The sequence below is a fragment of the Acyrthosiphon pisum genome, chromosome A1 (genome assembly GCF_005508785.2).
Source record: "Acyrthosiphon pisum isolate AL4f chromosome A1, pea_aphid_22Mar2018_4r6ur, whole genome shotgun sequence".
In the NCBI taxonomy this organism is placed as follows: Eukaryota; Metazoa; Arthropoda; class Insecta; order Hemiptera; family Aphididae; genus Acyrthosiphon; species Acyrthosiphon pisum.
In genome coordinates this window covers 43,889,760-43,909,977 of record NC_042494.1, presented here as the reverse complement: position 1 = coordinate 43,909,977, position 20,218 = coordinate 43,889,760, and the positions used below count along the sequence as shown (strand labels likewise).

Sequence of the window (20,218 nt, the reverse complement as noted above, 5' to 3'; positions counted from 1 at the left end):
ATTTAAGTTCAAGAAGTTGACGTGTAGAATGTCCAAAACATGTATATTGTAATTTTGTTGAATTCATGTTACGATATTTGGTTAAAAATAAGACATATTGAAAAAATTTCGGGGGGGGATCCAAACCCCCTGGACCACCCTCAGATACGGCCTTGCTCAGTTGTGAAATTGTATTTGTATTTTGTATATTATAATAATATAGAACAATAATGATAATAATATATTGAAAATTTAAATATTTTTAAATTCGGCGGCTAGTGATAAATGTTATTTGATGTTTATTCCAAGCCAAATTGATATTATATTTTTCATCCATGAAAGTGATATAAACCGTTTTTTTTCTAGTGATATAAACCGTTTTTATTTACTGTCTGGTATAATTTATTATCAATTTGTTATCAACTGTTATTCTTATCATTTCGGTTTACTACGAAATATGTGTAAAAACCAGCTGCTACTTCAGAGTAGACAAAATACAAATGACCTCGATTGTTTTGTTTTGGAAAAATTAGATTAATAATATTTTGTTGTTATTATGCGAATTGTGATTTGTGATTGTGAACTGTAAGCAGAACAAAAATTAAGTTCCTTTTTTATTGAAATTTACAGTTTCAATTTACATTTTATTTTATTGTGGCTGTTTAGTAAATTATTTGTGTAGTCTTTAGTAATTATTTTATCAGTTAAATACTAAGGAAATACATTTTATATAAACTATACAGTATTACAGTACCCAAGTCAAACAATTACCAATGCTGTAAGTTATATTATTTATGTAATTTTGTTATATACTTTAGAACACTATTACAATTCTAATAAAGTTTAATTCCACTGATAGTTTAATTTTTGCTGGTAAATAAAATAACAAATTATTTTTAAGAAAGAAAGTTTGTGAATTTAAGACTGCTATGATATGTACATTACTATGTACCTAAATATAGTATAATATAGTAGTACGTATAATCTACAGACGGAAATTATTTTTTTGTCTAAACTCAAATATATTCTGGCTGGCCAAATATAATTATTTGTATTTTCTTTTTTATTAATTGATATTTAATATTTCGATGCATATTTTTATTAAAATAAAAAATTGTATGGGTAAATTTTTAGTTGTGCCTGTAATCCATTTATGTATATTAAAAATTAAAAGTATTAGATATTTATTGTAGGTAATTAATAAATATTAGGTATATACTATATATATAATAGGTAGATGCTGTAATATTGCTAAGCAATATAACATATTATTAATATGTGCAAGAGTTTTTCATTTTATTTGAGTTTATTTAACTACTTAGTTCTCATACTTAAATATTTTTGTTAATTCATTGTTCATTATAAACAATATTTTCTATTTTTTCAGATTGTTTTCATTTAGATTTTTATTTAATTGGAGGCACCAAATATAATATCTTATCAAATACTATAACATTACATTTAAGATCGTTAATTAAAAAGAAAAATGTCTTTTCAATCATTAGACCTTCTTCTTCAACAAGCAGATGTATCAGAAAATAAAAATTTTACAAAAAAATCAGACAAGATTAATTTACAATCATCATTTGGTCTGAATGATTTAATGTTTGATGATAATGAGTTATTTTCTTGTGACCAAAATATTTCATCTTCAATGTCACAACTACATCTTAACAATCAAGTGACTGGAGAATGCCAAAATATATCAGATTATATAAGCAAACATTTATCATTATTATCTACGGATGAACCTAAACTTTCAGTTGTTGAAAATGAAAATCATGTTGAACCAAAACTACCTCATTCTGACTTAAAAAGTGCAAGTTTCATAAATAATATAAAATGTGAAGATAAAACTACCTCTAAGCCAAATCTAAAAATAAAAGATGGCTATATTCAAAAATACAAAATATTCCGTACTAAATCATTAGCCAAGGTTCGGAAATCACCTTTAGAAAAACCAGATTCCGGTTTAAGTTTAACATTGGGACGGAAATACCCAAAATCAAGTTTAAACTTAATGAATAATTATCTCTGTAATGTATTAATCGAAACGCGAAGCAGTGGGTTTAGATTTAACACCCCTTCTCCAGACGAATTAGTGTTATCTTGGATGGATATTGTTAGACAAATGCCCAATAAATAACATTTTAACGGTAATGAGCTCTCAAATAAATTATTTGTAATTTGATACTGTTAAATGTATTATTCTGACAAATCGACTATAAGTTATTGAAAAAAGTGAAAATGAATGATGAAAAAAATGGACATTTGGAAGGTCATTACATAATTTACATTCAGTTATTTTCTACAATATCTTATAAATGTATATAGTATACTTATATAAATTATAGACTAACATTTTTATTTGTTAGTTACCTACATAAATATATACCAAATATAAATAACCAACCAATTTATTGTTGAAATTATTGTTAATTTAAAAATATTTATATTTTAAATAAATATATTTTAATCACGATAGGTATATTATATGATTTTAACTATAGAATTTTAAAATGGCATTTTATATTGTATCATATATATTTATAATATATAAGCGAGCCAATCTAAAATAACTGATTCAATATATTATCTAAACCTTCCTTGAATCATTGAAATCAGTCGATAATTAAGTTTTTATTAAAAAACAATTATCATGTCTAAATAATAATCATACTCAGTAACTGAAGTCTGTGGCATAGATAGGAACTTAATGACTGTAGGTAGAACCATTGATTATAAATACTAGTATTTATAATCATTAATCAATAGTAAAATTTTGAGAGTTTTTCTAAGGTATCCTAATGTGTTATGCGTTAGGTACACTTATATCTTATACAAACATTGTAGGGTTTTTAAACTTAATAATTTTTATCTATATAATTGAAAATAATTATAATTGATGATAATAAGTTTAAGCAATTTGTATTCATGATATACCCTCATCAAAATAGAGACTAGATTTTCACTCAATCATGTTACTATGATTTACAATACTCATAGTAAAATAAGTTGTTGGCTATGTTAAACATCACAGCAACCATGCACAAAAATATTTTTTAAAAAAATGTCATAATGTATAAAATTATAAAATAAGGACAACACTGTAATGTTATTTTATTATAAGATTGGCACATTGAAAAAAGTTATACTCGGTTAATGTGTTCAAAACATATTTTCCTAATTGTGAAGCAAAAAAAATAACTCATTGATAACTGATCCTCTGTAGTCCCATGCTATGTCTGTAAACATTTATATTTATGAATTTTATAATTATGTTTTTATTTATTCAAAATCGAAATATAAAAATTGTATAAAATATGTATCATTGTATAAAATTTGCTAGTACAATAAATCTATTTTTGATAATAAGTTGTATTATAAATTATTGATAATTTAAATTGTGCCTATAATTACTACCAGAAGGAGTAGCAAAAAGAAAATTTGCAATCCTTAGAAGTTGCCGAGATTTTTATTAAAATTTGTTCAGGTAAATAAACTCAATTAAACCTTTTAGATTTACCACTCGCAAGTAATTAATATTAATTAAAAATATTAGAATTGGCGCAAGTAAACGGAGTTAATAAAAATTAAAAATATTCCTAAATGTGTACCCATTATATATCACAGCAATCCGTATTTCAATCTAAGGTAATCGGGCTGAGATATTTAGTGGTACATATTAGACGGGACACACTGTATTAAAAAATTCTAAAAATCAGAATTTGAATACATGTATTGTTAAATGAAAAATAGTGATGAGCCCAGAGCCGTGGGCATGTTTGGTGAATCACGTTACATATTATTATTATATAGTAATAGTAAAGTAACTAATGTTCAATAATGTGAATATCTAATTTCTATTCCAGTTTCTGTTAGGTGAACAGCAGCAGCTGCTGTCGCTGTGTAAATAATTTATCCATCATATACCAATATAATATTATGATCAAAATGTTGAAATTTAATTTTGGCGGTTCAATAGCAGTGTACACCGCTCCGTAATCACAAAATAACGTGTGTTAGAACGTATTGTTCTGTGGTCGCACAACACCCCACATTGGCAACACTGTCATAATATCCGAAAGTTGAAAACGTTTCGTTCGTGTTGTTTACATGTTTTGGATTTTTTTTATCGTTTCTCAATTCTACTCCGTTTCTCGGGCTTTAGTCTTATGCCTACTTATTTGTTACTATTATTATTACTATTATTATGCGACCCTAAACATATTGCAACGCGTCAACGCAACATAAGTGCACAACCGAATTCTTCACTCATTCACTGTAGCCTTCTTCAATATCTTTTCTATGACTATTGACTGCAGCTGTGCATTTGTCTTTATCGGACTGATTTTCCGATCTAGCTTTGAGCTCTTCCGGCCGGCGAGCCTTATCGATGGGTGAGTTTTCCCGATTTTTCTCGGGGCTTTATTTTACCACTTAAACGATACTTTGAACATTTTCCAAGTCTCAGGCGTATGAATAAATAAATAAATAATTACGTCAAAAGGTACGACTGAAATCGAACACAGTGGCCTGAACGCGTGTTACTAGTTCCACTATGTCGGTCCATTACAAGTTCAAATCCGCCATTTCTTATGATACGATCACGTTCGATGGTCTTCACATATCTGTAAGGGATTTGAAAAAGGCTATACTTCATCAGAAACAGATCGGCAAGAACACGGATTTCGATCTTCAGGTCACCAACGCCCAGACTAATGAAGGTAAGGCTAACAACAATGTATTTATATAGATACCGTGTAATAATTATTTTATGCCTGTGTATAAAAATTGGCTCCAAAATTTTTCACTGAACCATTTTTCTGACCAATATTAAATTACTTCAGACGATGTATAACTCTAAAAGTAAAATAGTTTATTCTAAAAATAATATTACCTTTAATCATAATTTGTGTATCATTTGTGTTAAGGGGGCAAACTATATTAACTATGTCTGAACTTTTTTGTTTTAAATGTTAACAATTTAATATAGGTAAACTTAGGTGCCTATTATATCTTTATCTTTAAAATGTTTAAACCCCTAGAAGTTCTTTAAGATGTACTTAATTAAGCTTTGTAATAATTAATTTTAACCTCATTCATAATTCTATATCTTGCATTCAAAACCTAAAATTTAATGGAAACATTTTTTTGGGACATCTGATGATTTTGTAAATCTTAGGTGAATTATAAACCAAGTAAAAATATAATTGTAGCATTCTCTTAATAGATAATATTAGGTACCTACATTTTACCTCATATTTTTTTTAGAACAACTAATGATAATAACTATTTCCTGTCTGTTAATAATGTAATTTATTATGTAAACAGTGAAAATTAAGTATTCTATTCATATTTTAATTAAATCTGGTTTAATTATTAGTTATTTTAATTAGACACAGATAAAAAGCAATAGGGATACAAAATATTAACTACAAATTAGTAGTATGTTATACTTTCATGTCATTGCTTAGTTCTATTTACATTATGCATTCATAATAAACCAAATTTTAATAATCCTAAATTATTTTTTTAGAATATACCGATGACCAAACATTAATACCAAAAAATACATCATTAATTGTTTCAAGAATACCACTTACAACACAACAAAAAAAAGCATGGTATGTATTATTTTTTTCATTTCATTATGAAAACTTTAAATTGTATGAACCCTTTGATATTCTTCTTTTTAATTTGTATATATGTATCTAAAGTACAATCATTAAATATCGAAACACTGTAATGTGTTACAACCAATGAATGATGTAAATATATGCCATTCCTCTGTAGGACATAAAAACCATATTATGTACATACACGTCAATATAAAGCGTGAAGATGTCAAATCCACATATTGTGCCTTGAGGTACGTTTTCTCTGCAGTATCTGGACACTGGGCATCACCTGTTCTGACATAGGGTAGTGTCTAACGCGGCCTTGCTGTTGCAGTGTTTGATGCCGCAGGCAAACCGTACCTTAGTCTTACAAACAGAAAACATAACAAATTTTATTTTAGCTGGTCGACTTTTGTATTCACTTTAATGTTCAAGTGAATTAATCTATAATCAAACTTAACGGTATTTTACATTCTCTTAACTTGCTTAAAAATTTAAATACCTACCTTAGTAAATTAACTAGAGATAATGTTCTTACCATTAAGTTTGATAATTGGTCGGTTCGCTCTTATATTAAAGCTAACAACATCAAATTGGAACTGCTGAATACAAATTTGCTACATTGTACATTCTTAAGAATGATATAACACATGCGGCTGTGGTGTTATCTTATAAAAATACTCTACCTTTGAACTTCAAGAAGCTTTATTTTCCTGTTAGCTTTTATCCAATTTAAGATATCTTTAATTGTGTACAACTATTTCAGTCCAGTTCTAAAATAGGATATGTAGGTACAAGGAATTTCTAAATGATTTAAATCATGAATTATTCACCATTAAAATTTGTCTTGTTGATAAATTATTCAAACTTAAGTCTTTATACACATCTAACATTTTAATAGTTCAGTTTAATTTCAAATTAGTAATTGACATCAACTTATAACAGCTTGTGTTTTTTTTTAGGGAAAGAGCCGAACAAAACAATCAATTAGTCCTTTCAAAACAGGTATATCTTATAATATATTTAACTATTATTCTTTGTTATATATAATTTATTAATTTGACATTTTGATTTAATAGATATTAAATTTAGATTCACATGAACCAGATTCTGCTAAACTTAAGGTAATATATTTTTTTAGTTCAAATGTATAGTTGAATTAAAATAATAATTTTGAAATTCTATAGGGTGCAGATTTACTTGGTTCTAATGCAAGCGAAGAAGATAAAATCAATGCTATGATGGCACAATCTACACAAGAATACGATCCATCTAAGTAAGTATATAATTGAAATAAGATATTTAATTATCATAGAAGCAAAGAATTTTTTTATAAAATCTAAATAAGTAGTCAAATCTTAATTTTTATTTCTCACAACGTATTCAAAATATATTTTACTTTGTCTTATTTTTGGCATCAAAGTTTAAAGAAATCCTTGAGGCCATCTTTACTTGTCATTTTGTCCTGGATCTATTTCACCCATTCCTTTTTTATTGATAATTTTATATTTTCAACTTTATATACGTTGGCTTACTGCCAAAACTCATTAACAGCAAAATTTCAATTTTTTTTCTTTTAAAGCGCTTAAATTTGAGCTATTATTTGTGTAGAGACACTAAACATCGAAATCTCTATAAAACTGTTTTTTTAGCTTTTTAATATTTATTATTATTTTATTGTTTTATTGTATGATGTAAGAGTTCATTAAACCGTTAATGTGATATAAAATAATAAAAAAAATATAATATGCTTTTGTATAATAGGAACAAATATAAACAAAATCCTAGAGAAACTTTTCAATTATTTAAAACGTCATTTACCAACAAATTAATTTTTACCGATAATGAGATTTGGCATGAAGCTGACGATAGGAGTCTTTCTTTTCTGCTTACCTATAGGTTTTTAGTTCAATGTTTGATTTATTATGTACCTGCAAAAATAAAAGATAACAAAAAGTAATTCAATTTTTAATTTTAGCTTTGTAAAAATTCGAGGTGGAAATCAGTATGGTGAAGTACCTTTAAATTATGTTTGTCATCGTTGTCATAATCCTGGTCATTGGATAAAAAATTGTCCTAATAATAATACAACTGCAGTAAGATCAATTATATTTATTACTATAATTATTTTTAGATCTAATATAATTAATTTTTTTTTTAGGATCCTATCGACATTAAAAAAGCTACAGGCATTCCAAGAGGATTTTTAGTACCGGTTGATGGTCCTACAGTTCCTGGAGCAATGTTAACGGGTTTGGGTACATTTGCAGTTCCCAGCATTGATCAGTATGTATTTTAAGTACAGTGTACTGATTCATTAATTAATGTTTATTTTATTTTAGGGAAGCTTATAAACAAAGTATGAAACCACAAAAAAAACAGGAAACTGAAGTCGAAAAAGTAATAATTCCTGAAGATTTATTATGCACATTATGTACTGATTTATTAACAGATGCAATTATGATGCCATGTTGTGGTACATCGTTTTGTGATGAATGTAAATATATTTTTTTATTTCAGTAATCGAAACTCAATTTAAAAAAAAAAAAAATATTTACTATTTATCAATTCTAGGTATTCGAAATGCTCTTTTAGAATCTGAAGAAAACGAATGTCCAGATTGTCATGGGAAAGAAATATCACCAGAAACTTTAATACCAAATAGATATTTACGGAATGCTGTAAATGGTTTCAAAGATAAAACTGGCTATAGTAAACGTATAGAAGCGGCAAAAGAAAAAATAACTCAGTGTAAAGAGCCTCAGGCATCAATTCCCAAAATAAATATTCAACCACCAAAAGAAGGTAAGTTAAATGTTATTAATTTCATTCCATTCTCCAAAGTGAAATGTTTTCTTTATCATACCTTTTACTTTTTCTACTTTCTTAACCTTTTATTTATCCAATTTTCCAACTAAACTTCTTTTAATTTCGACTTTTTAATCTGGATTTTGAAGACTTAATTGAAATCTGGATTGTGTATCTTCTCATCTAATGAAAATTATAATTTATACTGCTAACGATTCAAATGTTGAAGATTAATTTAAAATATAAAATAACATAGTTTATGGTATATGATTACATAGTTTTATAAAGTTTAAAAAAATAAAACTCAATTTATATTTTTTGTTGATAAATTGAAAACTTTTATGTACTTACTACAATGCACATTTGGAATTTGATATATTTTTTGTAAAATTTAAATGTTGGTAGCTTAATTAATTGCTTATATAACAGGTTACTATATTGGTTATATTTGATTATTAACATAGTATGCATGATAATTGTTATTTTTTTTTCATAGTTCCAACACATTTTCCAGCAGAAATATTAATTTTATATGTTAGTATGTTACTTCTCGCAAAAGGAATTCTAAGTATAATATTCTTTAACACTTTCATCCTGGGTCCTATTCTTTTTGGTCCTATACGTTTCTTATTACACTCCAAATTATTTTACATTTATCATCTAGATTTTAACTTTCAGAAGTGATCATTCCAGTTAGCACCCAATCACCACCGTCTGATTCTTCAATTGAAGAATCCAAAGATGAAATTTATCAAAAAATCGCTGCTGTTGGTGACCCTATTGATAAAACCAATTACTCTGCAATTGGCACAATCAATAATAATAATTCTCATAATCATTCTACATTTAAAACCAGTCAACCCCAAGTTCAATCCCAAGTTCCGCCAGTGTCAGTGAGCAATAATAGTCGCCCAAATAATACAAATGTTTACATACCTGTAAATCCTTTTCAAAATACGCGACATACAGTTACAAAGTCTACAGAAAATCGTGGACAACATATTGCACGTTATAATTCTCAATCTTTATCTATCCCCCCTCACCCTCACATGCGCCCTTGTTTGCCCGTAGGACCCGCAGATATTTCAGTACCACCACCTCCTTTTGCTCATCCGCCTCCATCAATGCAATCTGATGGCTATAATCAAATGCAACCGTAAGTTACTTTATTGAGTTATATAAATATTAAATTTAGATAAGTAAATTATCAAGTCAAATGTTTATTTTAGAATTCATAATCCTCCACCACCGGGATTAGACAGAAACAATAGCCCAGCTAATGCTTCATCAGATGAAGGAATGCATCCTCCCGAGTCCAACCGTCATCAAATGGATAAATTTGATAACCAAACTGGACCTCATCAACCAATGATGAGAACAGGCTATCCTCCTGGTGAGTATTATCTATGCTATTTAATTTGTATATGTAAAATGTTTACTTTAAAATTAAGACTATTAACTATTTTCTATAGGTTACTATCCACCACCACCCATTTCTAATTATGATCCATATAATATGCCTGTTGATATGAGAAGTCGAGGTTACCATCGAGGATATAGTAGAAGACCAACTCGTGGACAGCCAATGGGCTCTAATTATCGTCCTGATTATCGAAATGGGGGAAATTATATGAAGTAAGATTTTAATAGCAAATGTAGAATTTTTATTTGTTTGAATAAATTAACTCCATGTACCTACCTATTAATTATAATATATATTTAAAATATATGGTATATTTTTTTTTAGTATTTAATTTTTCTTAATATTCTAAAACTTGCGTTAAACTATAGAAAGTTCTAAATTTATATTGTATTGTTTTAGTAATAAAAGAACTATAGATGATCCATTAGCAGTATTTCAGCGAATACTTCGAGAGCGTGACAGTAAACGTCGGGATATGAGAGTTCGTCATTCTATGTCCAGATCTCGATCTCGATCTTTATCTCGGTCTAGGTCTAGGGAACGCTCTCGTAGTCTAAGTCGTTCACCATCAAGGATTATGAATCATAGAACACGATCAATATCAAGGTAAATTAATAAAATAAAATAAAATTAATTATTATATCATTATACATGTATAATTTTGTATGGTCATTATAGATCACCTTTACTACGTAATAGATCAATAACTCCTAGACGACGTAGCCGAACACGTTCTCGTAGTCCTGTAAGAAAACGCAAGAAGAGTTTGTCTCCTGTAAAACGTTTACCAGTTAAATCAAGGAGAAGAACTCGTAGTCCAAGTCGTGATATGCAAGGACGAAGATCCAGATCTTTATCTCTTCATCGAAGGTAAAATTAAATCACTTTAGTTACATTAACCTATACTTTTATTTAATTACTTTATACTTTGTACATATTTAATTTTAGAACTCGCTCAAGATCTCGATCTCTAACTCACAGAAACCGAATGTCACCATCACCTCGTTTCAGATCAAGATCTCCATCTTTTTACTCATCACCCGTTAGGTATACATTTTTTTGAATACAAATTAGTATCCTGTAGTTAATTAATATTTATGAGCGTAACTATGGTAAAACATATAAGGGTGCAAGGGGCCAAACAATTGTACATTCATCTCTGATTATTGAATTAAAATAATTTCTTCTACACCCCCCCCCCCCCACCCCTTTAGTACAAGGAACACCAATTAAAAATATTGAAATTTCCAAAATTATACTCAGAAATTCACATTTTATGCCGTTAGCTTAAAAACTAGAGTGAATCATCATATTATGAAACTTGATGGTAAGAACATTATCTGTGTTTTGTTGAAAATTCTTTTAGGATAATTAAGTTTTCATTGAATTATGATAATTTTTAATTTACATTTATTAAACACGTGTGACTCACTTAAAAACTGAATTATCGTAAAAAAACTTCCAACAAAACACAGATAATGATCTTATCATAATTGTGAATTATTGAAATAAAAATATGAACGCTAATTTCTGAGCTTACATATGGTATGTTATGTGTTTGTAAGACGGAGACAACGCATGTGCATGTGGCGTCCTCTTAATGTTAAACTATTGATTTTATAAATTCCATCGTTAAAAGACATACTCATTTCAGGTTCTGAGCTGAGCAATGAATATATTGATTTTACATGTATATTTTTTTCTATCTTTCATCTTTCGGGACAATTAAAATGCATTAATATTCAACTTTGAGAGTAGTTGAATAATGATGGTAGTAAATTGGATCTAGTTACTTAGGGTGATATGAGGGGGGGAAGATCAAAAGTACATAATTCCTGTTGATTTTTTTATTTTTTTTAAAAGGGGAAAAAAATGAGCAAAAACCAATATTTAACAAAAATTAATTTTCTTATCTTCTTGCAATTCAAAAACAAATTTCTATAGATACTTCAAATCGTCACCAAAATATTATATTATCATGGTATAATTTTTATTGTTAATTTAACTCTGGACTATTTATAGATATTTTAAATTTTCTATTATTGTCGATAACAACATTTTAGGTAATTTTAAAAGCTTTAAAAATGTAATACAAAGTTTCTCTTAATTTTTTATAGCTATAATAATGTATATTAAAGATAGGTGCAATTTTTTTATAAACATTTGAATTTAAAATTTTTCAAAATCTGACAATTTGCAAACTATATTATAGTTAAAAATTATAAAATGTTAAACTTTTATGGCTAATGGTTAAAGGTTGAAATTAGATATTTTAACAAAAATAATGATACTATAAAGTTATTTTGTTGTAATTTAAAAATATTATTTGCGGGTTCTTAAAACTCTTAACATATATTATATTTACACTTAATGACATTTTTAATTGCAATAAATTAGTTCAACCTACTATATTATTGATAGTAAAATAATTTACTTTAGTACCAGTACAAATATATTTAGTGATGTGGCTGACAGACCATCTTCACTCAGAATCATTTTTCATTTGAAATATCATTGAATTTTAATTTAACACATACATTACAGTGACTCAAGACACTAGACACCTTCTGTACAACAGAGCAGTAACCTACTTTCCCACTTTTTATTTAACTGCTCTGTAATATTAAATGGGTATAAAAAATTATTTGTAATAAATATTTTTCAAAAAAAATATAAGTTAGAATTAAACTAGCTAATCTATTTCTCACTTTTATGTGCGCTTATGTAATGTGTTTTAATTTAATTTTTATATTTCTAGTACTTATATATATATATACTATATTTATTATTTTAGATTTAACAATTATCACAGAGAAGATGAAAATTTTGGACCTAAGGGTGGAAATTGGCGTGGTAGAGGCACCTGGAACAACAAGGGAATTTCACAGTCATACCAACAATCACACAGGTACAGTTTTGTTGTAAATGTTTTTGCAGTATCTAGTACCGATAGTGAGTTCATATTCGAACACTGTAGATTACCACAAGAAGGAAACCCAATTAATCATTATTGCCAACATGAATTTTTTTAATTCAAAATTTAATTAATTTTCAACTATCTAATTATTTATCAGCTAATATCATAAATATTTTATTAGGTGTTGTTATTTTTTTTTATATTTTTTTTTAGTTCGTTATTTTTTAAATTTATATGAAAATGTTATTACATACTCAAGAATCGATTCTGTGATAAAATATAGTGATCTTTATGTTTTTGTAAATCTTATGAATTATTCAATTTAGTCCAACAGAATATTCACTGTCAATTGTTTAATTTTATTTTTACTCTTTGATCTACTAGCTACTCAACTTGTAGTTTAATTTTTAGTGTGTAAATATAGAATATTATAAAGTATTGTATAAAATATGCATTTTAAAACTTGAATAATTTCCAATAATTTTTATTTTTTAAATCTTACACATTTTAACTGCCCAAGTTTTCATTAAATATTTTATTTGTTTATTCCAATATACGAACACATATTAGAGTGTATAAATAATGTTTTTGCAAATGAGTCAAGTTAAAAAACCTTCTTTAAACAAATATAATAATACTTTGCTAGCTAACAGTTATACTTAAAATGAGGTGTCAGCATAATATATATTAAATTTGGCGTATGTCAAATGAATATGACTGTTCTATATATTTTTTTATTATTAATTAATAATTGTATACTGTACATAGTTTACAAATATCAATTTAATAAAACTTTAATAATTAATAAATGCATTAAAATAATACATCTTATATAAACAATATTTTTGATTTTGATTCTAAGCAAAAAAAGGAATGGATTTTACAATGTTTATTTTCTATTTGAGCACTTAAGTTATAATTAGAGTTAGAAACTTGTTGCACTAAAAATTATTGAAATATACAGTCAAAATCGTCAAAAAATGCAAATAATTTTTATTTTATTTTTGATAAAATGCATTAAACATATTACAATTTTAGAATTAAAATACCATTAACACCTTTTTTCACACTGTTTACAAAATAAAATATTTTCTCTGATTTCGGATATACTGATTCTGATTCCGTTTCTGTTCCACTTCCGCTGATTTGCTATGTGTATGTAAGATCTAATTTACATTTACTGTACTTTGGGCTATGCCCGTATTTAATAAAATTAAAACTTATATAAAACTTCGCTATTATTAAGTCGTATCACTCCGATCGCCACTTTCAAGTTCTTATCGGTGATGAATTTTCTTCCATAGCCAATATATCAGCTGGTGTTCCGCAAGGAGGTATCCTCTCCCCTACCCTCTACAATATTATTGCCTCAGACCAACCAACAACACCTAATACAATAACTGCCGACTATGCAGATAATAAGGCAATCTTATCTATTCACTCTGATCCCGTCGTAGCTTCTCAAAATCTCCAATCTCACCTCAACCTCTTGGAAAAGTGGTACACCGACTGGAGATTTAAAATATGTCAAACCAAATCAGTTCATGTGGCGTTCACCCTTAAACTAACCCCTTGCCCAGATGTCTTTATTTATAACACTCTAATTCCCAGTGCTTTGAACGTTAAATATCTTGGCGTAACCCTTGATAAAAGGCTGACCTGGGCCCAACATATTAAGTCCAAAAAAATTAATCTAAACCTACGCCTTCTTAAAAACCTCATCAACAATAATAAATATACTCACATCAATACCAAATCTATCTATTAATCTATTATCTATAAATCACTATTAAAGCCTGCTTGGACATATGGCCTACAGCTTTGGGGAAACGCTAAAAAAAACCAACATTAACAAAGTCCAAACATTTCAAAACATTGCACTTTGCAAAATATTAAATGCCCCTCCCTATGTCTATAATTTATCATTGAAAGAAGGAAAGGCAGATTTAATACAGTCTCTAGTACTCATTAATTGTCTTGTGCTTATCTTTAGTTAGCATTTTAAGTATTTTAACCTTGTAAAATTGCTTTTAATAACTGTTAGTTATCAATTTATCATCGTTTTTAAAGTAAATATACTACAATATTAATTTTCTGAAATTTCTTTTTAAATATTAGGTTTATTCAGTATATTTATCCAATCCATACATTTTATTACTACTTGTGGTTTTTACATGTTTTTTTTATAGACATACCTAGTTATTATATAATAATAATAATTGTAAACTGTAAACTGACTGATTTAATAATTATACCTATGTTTTGTATATGTGTATATTATATTATATATTTTTATATAATATATATATTTTAATTTAATATATGTGATTCACTGTATAATGTTTTATGGTTTATTAGTATTAATTAATCTTTTTATTGTATCTGTGATATTTTAAGCTGTGATAAATGTGTACTTTTTTTTAATTATATTCAATGAATTTTGATGTCCCATTATTGCTAGAATATTATTTTTTTATTTTATTCATGTTATGATTATATATTCAAACAAATGTATCTCTGATAAGACTAAGACTTTATACTAAGACTGATTGTGTAACATATTTAAAAAAAGTATGAATCCAATGTAAACTTTATTGTGTATTAAAATGGATTTATTTATACATAACTATAAAATGTTACTCATACATAAACATTTCATATATTCATGATAATCTTATTTTATGATTTCAATAAAATGTGGTTAAATTTGACATTGATGGTTTTTGTAAATTGATACTTCAATTCAATATTAAGAAATTATCATAACAAAAAAAAATTAGTATTAATTACTAATTAGCAATAATTATATTACGATGAAGTTGTGTACGGTTCTACTTCTTATTACATTGTTATAATTCTATTAAAATATTATATGCTTTTATTTTCCAGGTTACTTTTTACAATTGTATTTCATATTCTTGTTTTTTTTAATAGTTTAAATTTTTATTTTTATTATATATTTTGTAATCATTTAAATTATAACACTTGAATGAAGCTATATTAATTTTTGTAGGCGTATTTTTTGTAAATTTTTTTATGTTAAATAATACAAATGTTATAAGCACTTTTAAATTTATCTAAATTTATACTATACAATTTCTGTATTATATGCTTCGATAGCAATTTAATATACTAAGAAACTATTAAAAATTATTAATAATATATTTAATCTATTAGTTTCTTTTAACTATTTTAGTAATCGTAGACTATGCAATTGTTTTTCCAAATTAAGTTTTCCTTTAACATAGTAGCCGCATGTTTCAAGTGTCAATTGTTCAATAAATAATTTACTTATTATAATTTTTATTCATTATAATCATAAACATTTTAATTTGATTATTTTCAACTTTTAAATTATATATTTGATATTTAAATCTGTTAATTTATACACATATTATGAATAATATAATTCTCAATATTGGACACCTTGAAATATGTCTTTTAAGTTAGAGATAACTCTTAAATGCACATATTACACTAATAGTAGTTTTTGAGTCATACTAGGTACTTTTGGCTTATGATTATTCAATATATACTTAATATACCAATTAAGTCCTTCATCAAACTGTCCTTATTACATTTCTTGTTAATAATACTTATCCATTTTTTAATCATCTTATCCTGTCAAAATAATGAAGATGTTCCAGCCAATTTTGGAACCATTTTAAGACAAAAGGTAAATCAAATCAACTTTTCTCTTTTCTAGCCATTTAGAAATAAATCTAAAACTTATGTTAATACTTAAATAATGGCCTAAAAAATCATAGAAGTTTACAGGTACAACAACAATGCAGTACCTTACACCGAACATTATTCTACATCTTTAGTCGCAAGGATCAAATAAATTCCATATTTTGTTACAACATCAAAATAAATATCAGATAATGCTGTATTGAGTATTGGGCCTCAACGAGTATAAACTAAAAAAATATTAAAATCTTATCATTTTTAGATACATCTTGGCCTAATATTATGTGAACATTTAAGCCTATTAAAATCTCGAATGAGTTTTTTTTTTTTTGAAAATGAGATATATATAACATAGTTTATTAACAAATTTACTTTTGTTTTGTTTTTAACAGGTTTCGTGGGCAATTTGAAGGGCATTACGAAGTAGGCGTTGACCGTTCAACAGATTACACTAACAATTATGCACAATTTGATCCACACTATGCAATGGATCCCAATTTAGTGCGTGATTGGGATGAAATTCGTGACAAAGAAATCCGAGAGAGAGAAAAAGAAAAGAAAGAGGAAGAAGATAAACAAAAAAAGAAATCTAAAAGCCAATCCCCTGTCAAACATCATAAACTTGAAAAACAAAGACAAGAACATAAACCATCTCCTGAAAAGAATCATAAAGACTCAGATAAAAAAGATAAAGGAAAAAGAAAAAAGAAAAAGGATGTAGACTTAGACAAGAAAAAGAAGAAAAAAAGTAGAGAGAAAAAAGAAAAAGATGATGGTAAAAAAGGTGATGAAAAAGAAAATAAAACCAGTGAGGGTGATATCAAACTTGAAATTGAGGGGGCTAACCAAACTAATCAAGAACCAGCTGCTCCTGGAACATCTGAATCGCCACTTCCTTTCGAATCTGTTGCAGTTAAAGATGAGGTTAAAATTAAAAACTTCCAAAATGTCTCAGATGGCCTTTATGGGGATTTAGATGAGGTGGCACCAGTGGACACTAGTTGGGGTAGTTTTAAAATTACTGAAGAAACTGAGACTTATGTGAAATCAAAAGAAGAAACTTCGGGAGGTACAGTTGAAGAAAAACCAAAAGAACCCGAAGTTTTAGCAGAATTGCCAGAACGATCAAAATGGGAAGTTGAAGAAGATACTAATATTATAGACGATAAATTTGATGTGGAAAAACAAAAAGAAGGAAGCCTTGTTGACAATTCAGAATCCCATAACGATTGTAATCAAGTTTCTGTAACCAATGAAGTATTAAAACGAGCTGAAAACGCTATATTCCAAAAAACTGTTAGAACAATAGATATATCAGGTAAAAAAACTGTTGTTGATAAATCTGAGGGCATTAAAGATAAAAAACCAGACATAATTAGAGACAAGAAAATTGAATCTGAAAAACATTTAAGTAAAGAGAAAAAACCAGAATGTGTGAAGGAAAAGAAGTCTGAAGTTTCTAAAGACAAAAAAATTGAATGTGTAAAAGAAAAGAAAATTGATACTAGTAGGGATAAAAAAGTCGACCTTGTTAAAGATAAAAAACAAGATATTGTCAAGGATAAAAAACATGATATTTCAAAAGATTCTAAAGATAAAAAAACTGATGTCGATAAAGATAAGAGGCCTGATGTGAAGGATAAAAAATTGGAAAATGTTAAAGATAGAAGAACTGACCGGGAACGGAGATCTAATGATAAATTACCAGAGACAAAAACAGTACCTGAAAAATTGTCAAGAAGAGATGATTACTCATCAAAACATAAAGATAAAAAGAATTTAGAATCTGATACTGCAGCAGATTCATTATCTATTCAGAGAGAAGCTAGAAAATTAGGTCATTCTATACAAATAACAATACCATCAGATTTATTAGATGATAAAAAAAATAAAGATGGTGCAAAACGTATATCAGCTAAAGACAGACTTGGTGATAAAGTAGAAGATAAAGATGATAAGCACTACAAGTCAAGAAATGAAAAGCGGAAAGTCTCTCGTTCTAGGTCTCCTGTGCGAGTGCATTCTACACTTATCGTTCCAGAGCCACCGCCTAGAAAAGTCAGAGCGTCTCCCAAAACTCGAAGGAATTCATTAAAAAAAGACAGGAATGCTAAAACTGAAAGAACGACTTCTTCTAATCGTCTTTCTCGTCGGGACGATGAGAAAAAATCAGACCAACAAAAGAAAACTGAAACTCGTAGAATAGTAAGGCCAGACGAAAAACATCATCGTACAGTAGAACATAAAAATGTATCCAAAAAAGAAGATCGTATAGAGAAAAAAGAAGTAAAGAAAAAAGAAGAAAAACGGGAAGAGGTGGTGAAAAAATTGAAACCAAAAGAAAAAGAAACTGAGAAAAAGGAACGTAAAAACCGTCGTCTGGAACCAGACCGTAAAGTGTGTGATGAGAGGTTCGACAATAATGACGAAGAAGAAATTAAAAAATTACCTAAAGATAAAGAATCGGATGATTCAGTAAGTAGCTCCAGCAGCTCAAGCTCTTCATCAGATTCGTCACCAGTTCGGTCCAAAAAGAGAAAGAAGACAAAAAAACGAAAGAAGAAACACGTGAAAAAGAAGAAATTAGCCAGTAGTTCAGATTCTGATGATTCAGATTCATCTTCAGAGTCTGATGATGCTAATAGTAGTAAACATAAAAAAAAGAAGAAGAAGGACCAGCGTAAACACAAAGTGCATAAAAAACCACTGAAAAAGAAGAAAAAGACTAAACATAGATAGAAAACAAAATCGATTTATTATGTCCAAATATTACGTTTTCTATAGTCATTGATTGTAAAAATACATATTATTTGTTCTACCTACTCCAATTTTTTTTTTTTTTACTAAATGCCTTTTTAGTACATATTTTAATTTAAACTGCGTTTATTCAATTTTACATATTATATCGTTATAAATAAGACGTAACTATGTATAAGTACATCACTTATAACTATTATTTTAATTATATATATATTATTTTTGTAAATATGGACGATGACATTATATATTTGTGATTACGTTAAAGACATGTTAAATAAATTTGTGTACTAGATAACCATTTTTTCCAATTTTGAACACCAATTTTTCCACTACTATATTAATTAGTAAAATGGTATGTTATTCAGATAAAATTATAGTACAATATATTATATTTATTTAGATGAGTAGTGATTTTTTTTTTAAGTAAGCCACTATCACAGTCAACTACTATGTGTTTTTAAAAGAAGAAAGTGGGCAAGTACAAAGTTAATGTTGCGTCGAGTTTACCTCATAATTGAGTGAGCCGTCACTAAAATGGATGTCTTACTTGAATTCAATGATAAATAATTGTATATGGAAAAATGTTTTTGTGCGGAGACAATCTAATTAGTAATTATTGTTAACTGTTCGATGAGAAAGTGCATCTAGTTGGTGCATTCTCAAAAGTTTTTAAATTCAAAATAAAATTAAGGTAAAACAGGAGTTTTTACGCAAAACCTATTTTGGTTTTTCGAGTAATTCTAAAAAAAATGCACGTAGATTGAAAATTAGAATGCAATTTTCACTCATCATTTATATAAGCATTTTCTATACACGATCAAATTTTCAAAATATTTTGATTTGTTTTGAGCTGTTTACGGACATCTTCAGTTTCCAATTTTTAGTTTTTTTTCTATAAATTTTTACAGTTTTTGGCCTACAGATAAATTTTATTGATATTTATAGAAAAAAAAACTAAAAAAATTGAAAACTGAAAATGTCCGTAAACAGTTCAAAAAGAGTCAAATATTTTCAAAATTG

General features: G+C 27.4%; 2 protein-coding genes across 2 annotated transcripts; both read left to right on the top strand.

The window, feature by feature from the left end:
- The first annotated feature begins 480 nt into the window (after positions 1-480).
- Positions 481-2,133, top strand: LOC107884045. The gene is made up of 2 exons (XM_016805408.2): positions 481-757; positions 1,367-2,133. The coding sequence occupies exon 2, from the start codon at positions 1,466-1,468 to the stop codon at positions 2,123-2,125; it is 660 nt and encodes a 219-aa protein (XP_016660897.1). The 5' UTR covers positions 481-757; positions 1,367-1,465; the 3' UTR covers positions 2,126-2,133.
- A 1,648-nt stretch (positions 2,134-3,781) lies between these two features.
- LOC100162495 (E3 ubiquitin-protein ligase RBBP6) lies at positions 3,782-19,599 on the top strand. Its single transcript, XM_001945933.5, has 18 exons — positions 3,782-4,379; positions 4,490-4,706; positions 5,519-5,606; positions 6,563-6,605; positions 6,680-6,724; positions 6,788-6,876; positions 7,579-7,696; positions 7,762-7,886; positions 7,943-8,097; positions 8,175-8,405; positions 9,087-9,564; positions 9,638-9,801; positions 9,881-10,043; positions 10,231-10,437; positions 10,510-10,701; positions 10,780-10,878; positions 12,626-12,739; positions 16,831-19,599. The coding sequence occupies exons 2-18, from the start codon at positions 4,541-4,543 to the stop codon at positions 19,175-19,177; spliced, it is 4,824 nt and encodes a 1,607-aa protein (XP_001945968.1). The 5' UTR covers positions 3,782-4,379; positions 4,490-4,540; the 3' UTR covers positions 19,178-19,599.
- Positions 19,600-20,218: the final 619 nt, after the last annotated feature.

What these genes read in the sequence shown, in the direction of transcription:
- LOC107884045 (XM_016805408.2), top strand. Translation starts at nt 1,466, where the DNA reads ATGTCTTTTCAATCATTAGACCTTCTTCTTCAACAAGCAGATGTATCA.
- LOC100162495 (XM_001945933.5), top strand. Translation starts at nt 4,541, where the DNA reads ATGTCGGTCCATTACAAGTTCAAATCCGCCATTTCTTATGATACGATC. An exon ending in ACACAACAAAAAAAAGCATG is followed by an intron (nt 5,607 to 6,562) that starts GTATGTATTATT and finishes GTTTTTTTTTAG; the next exon opens with GGAAAGAGCCGAACAAAACA. An exon ending in TCATACCAACAATCACACAG is followed by an intron (nt 12,740 to 16,830) that starts GTACAGTTTTGT and finishes TGTTTTTAACAG; the next exon opens with GTTTCGTGGGCAATTTGAAG.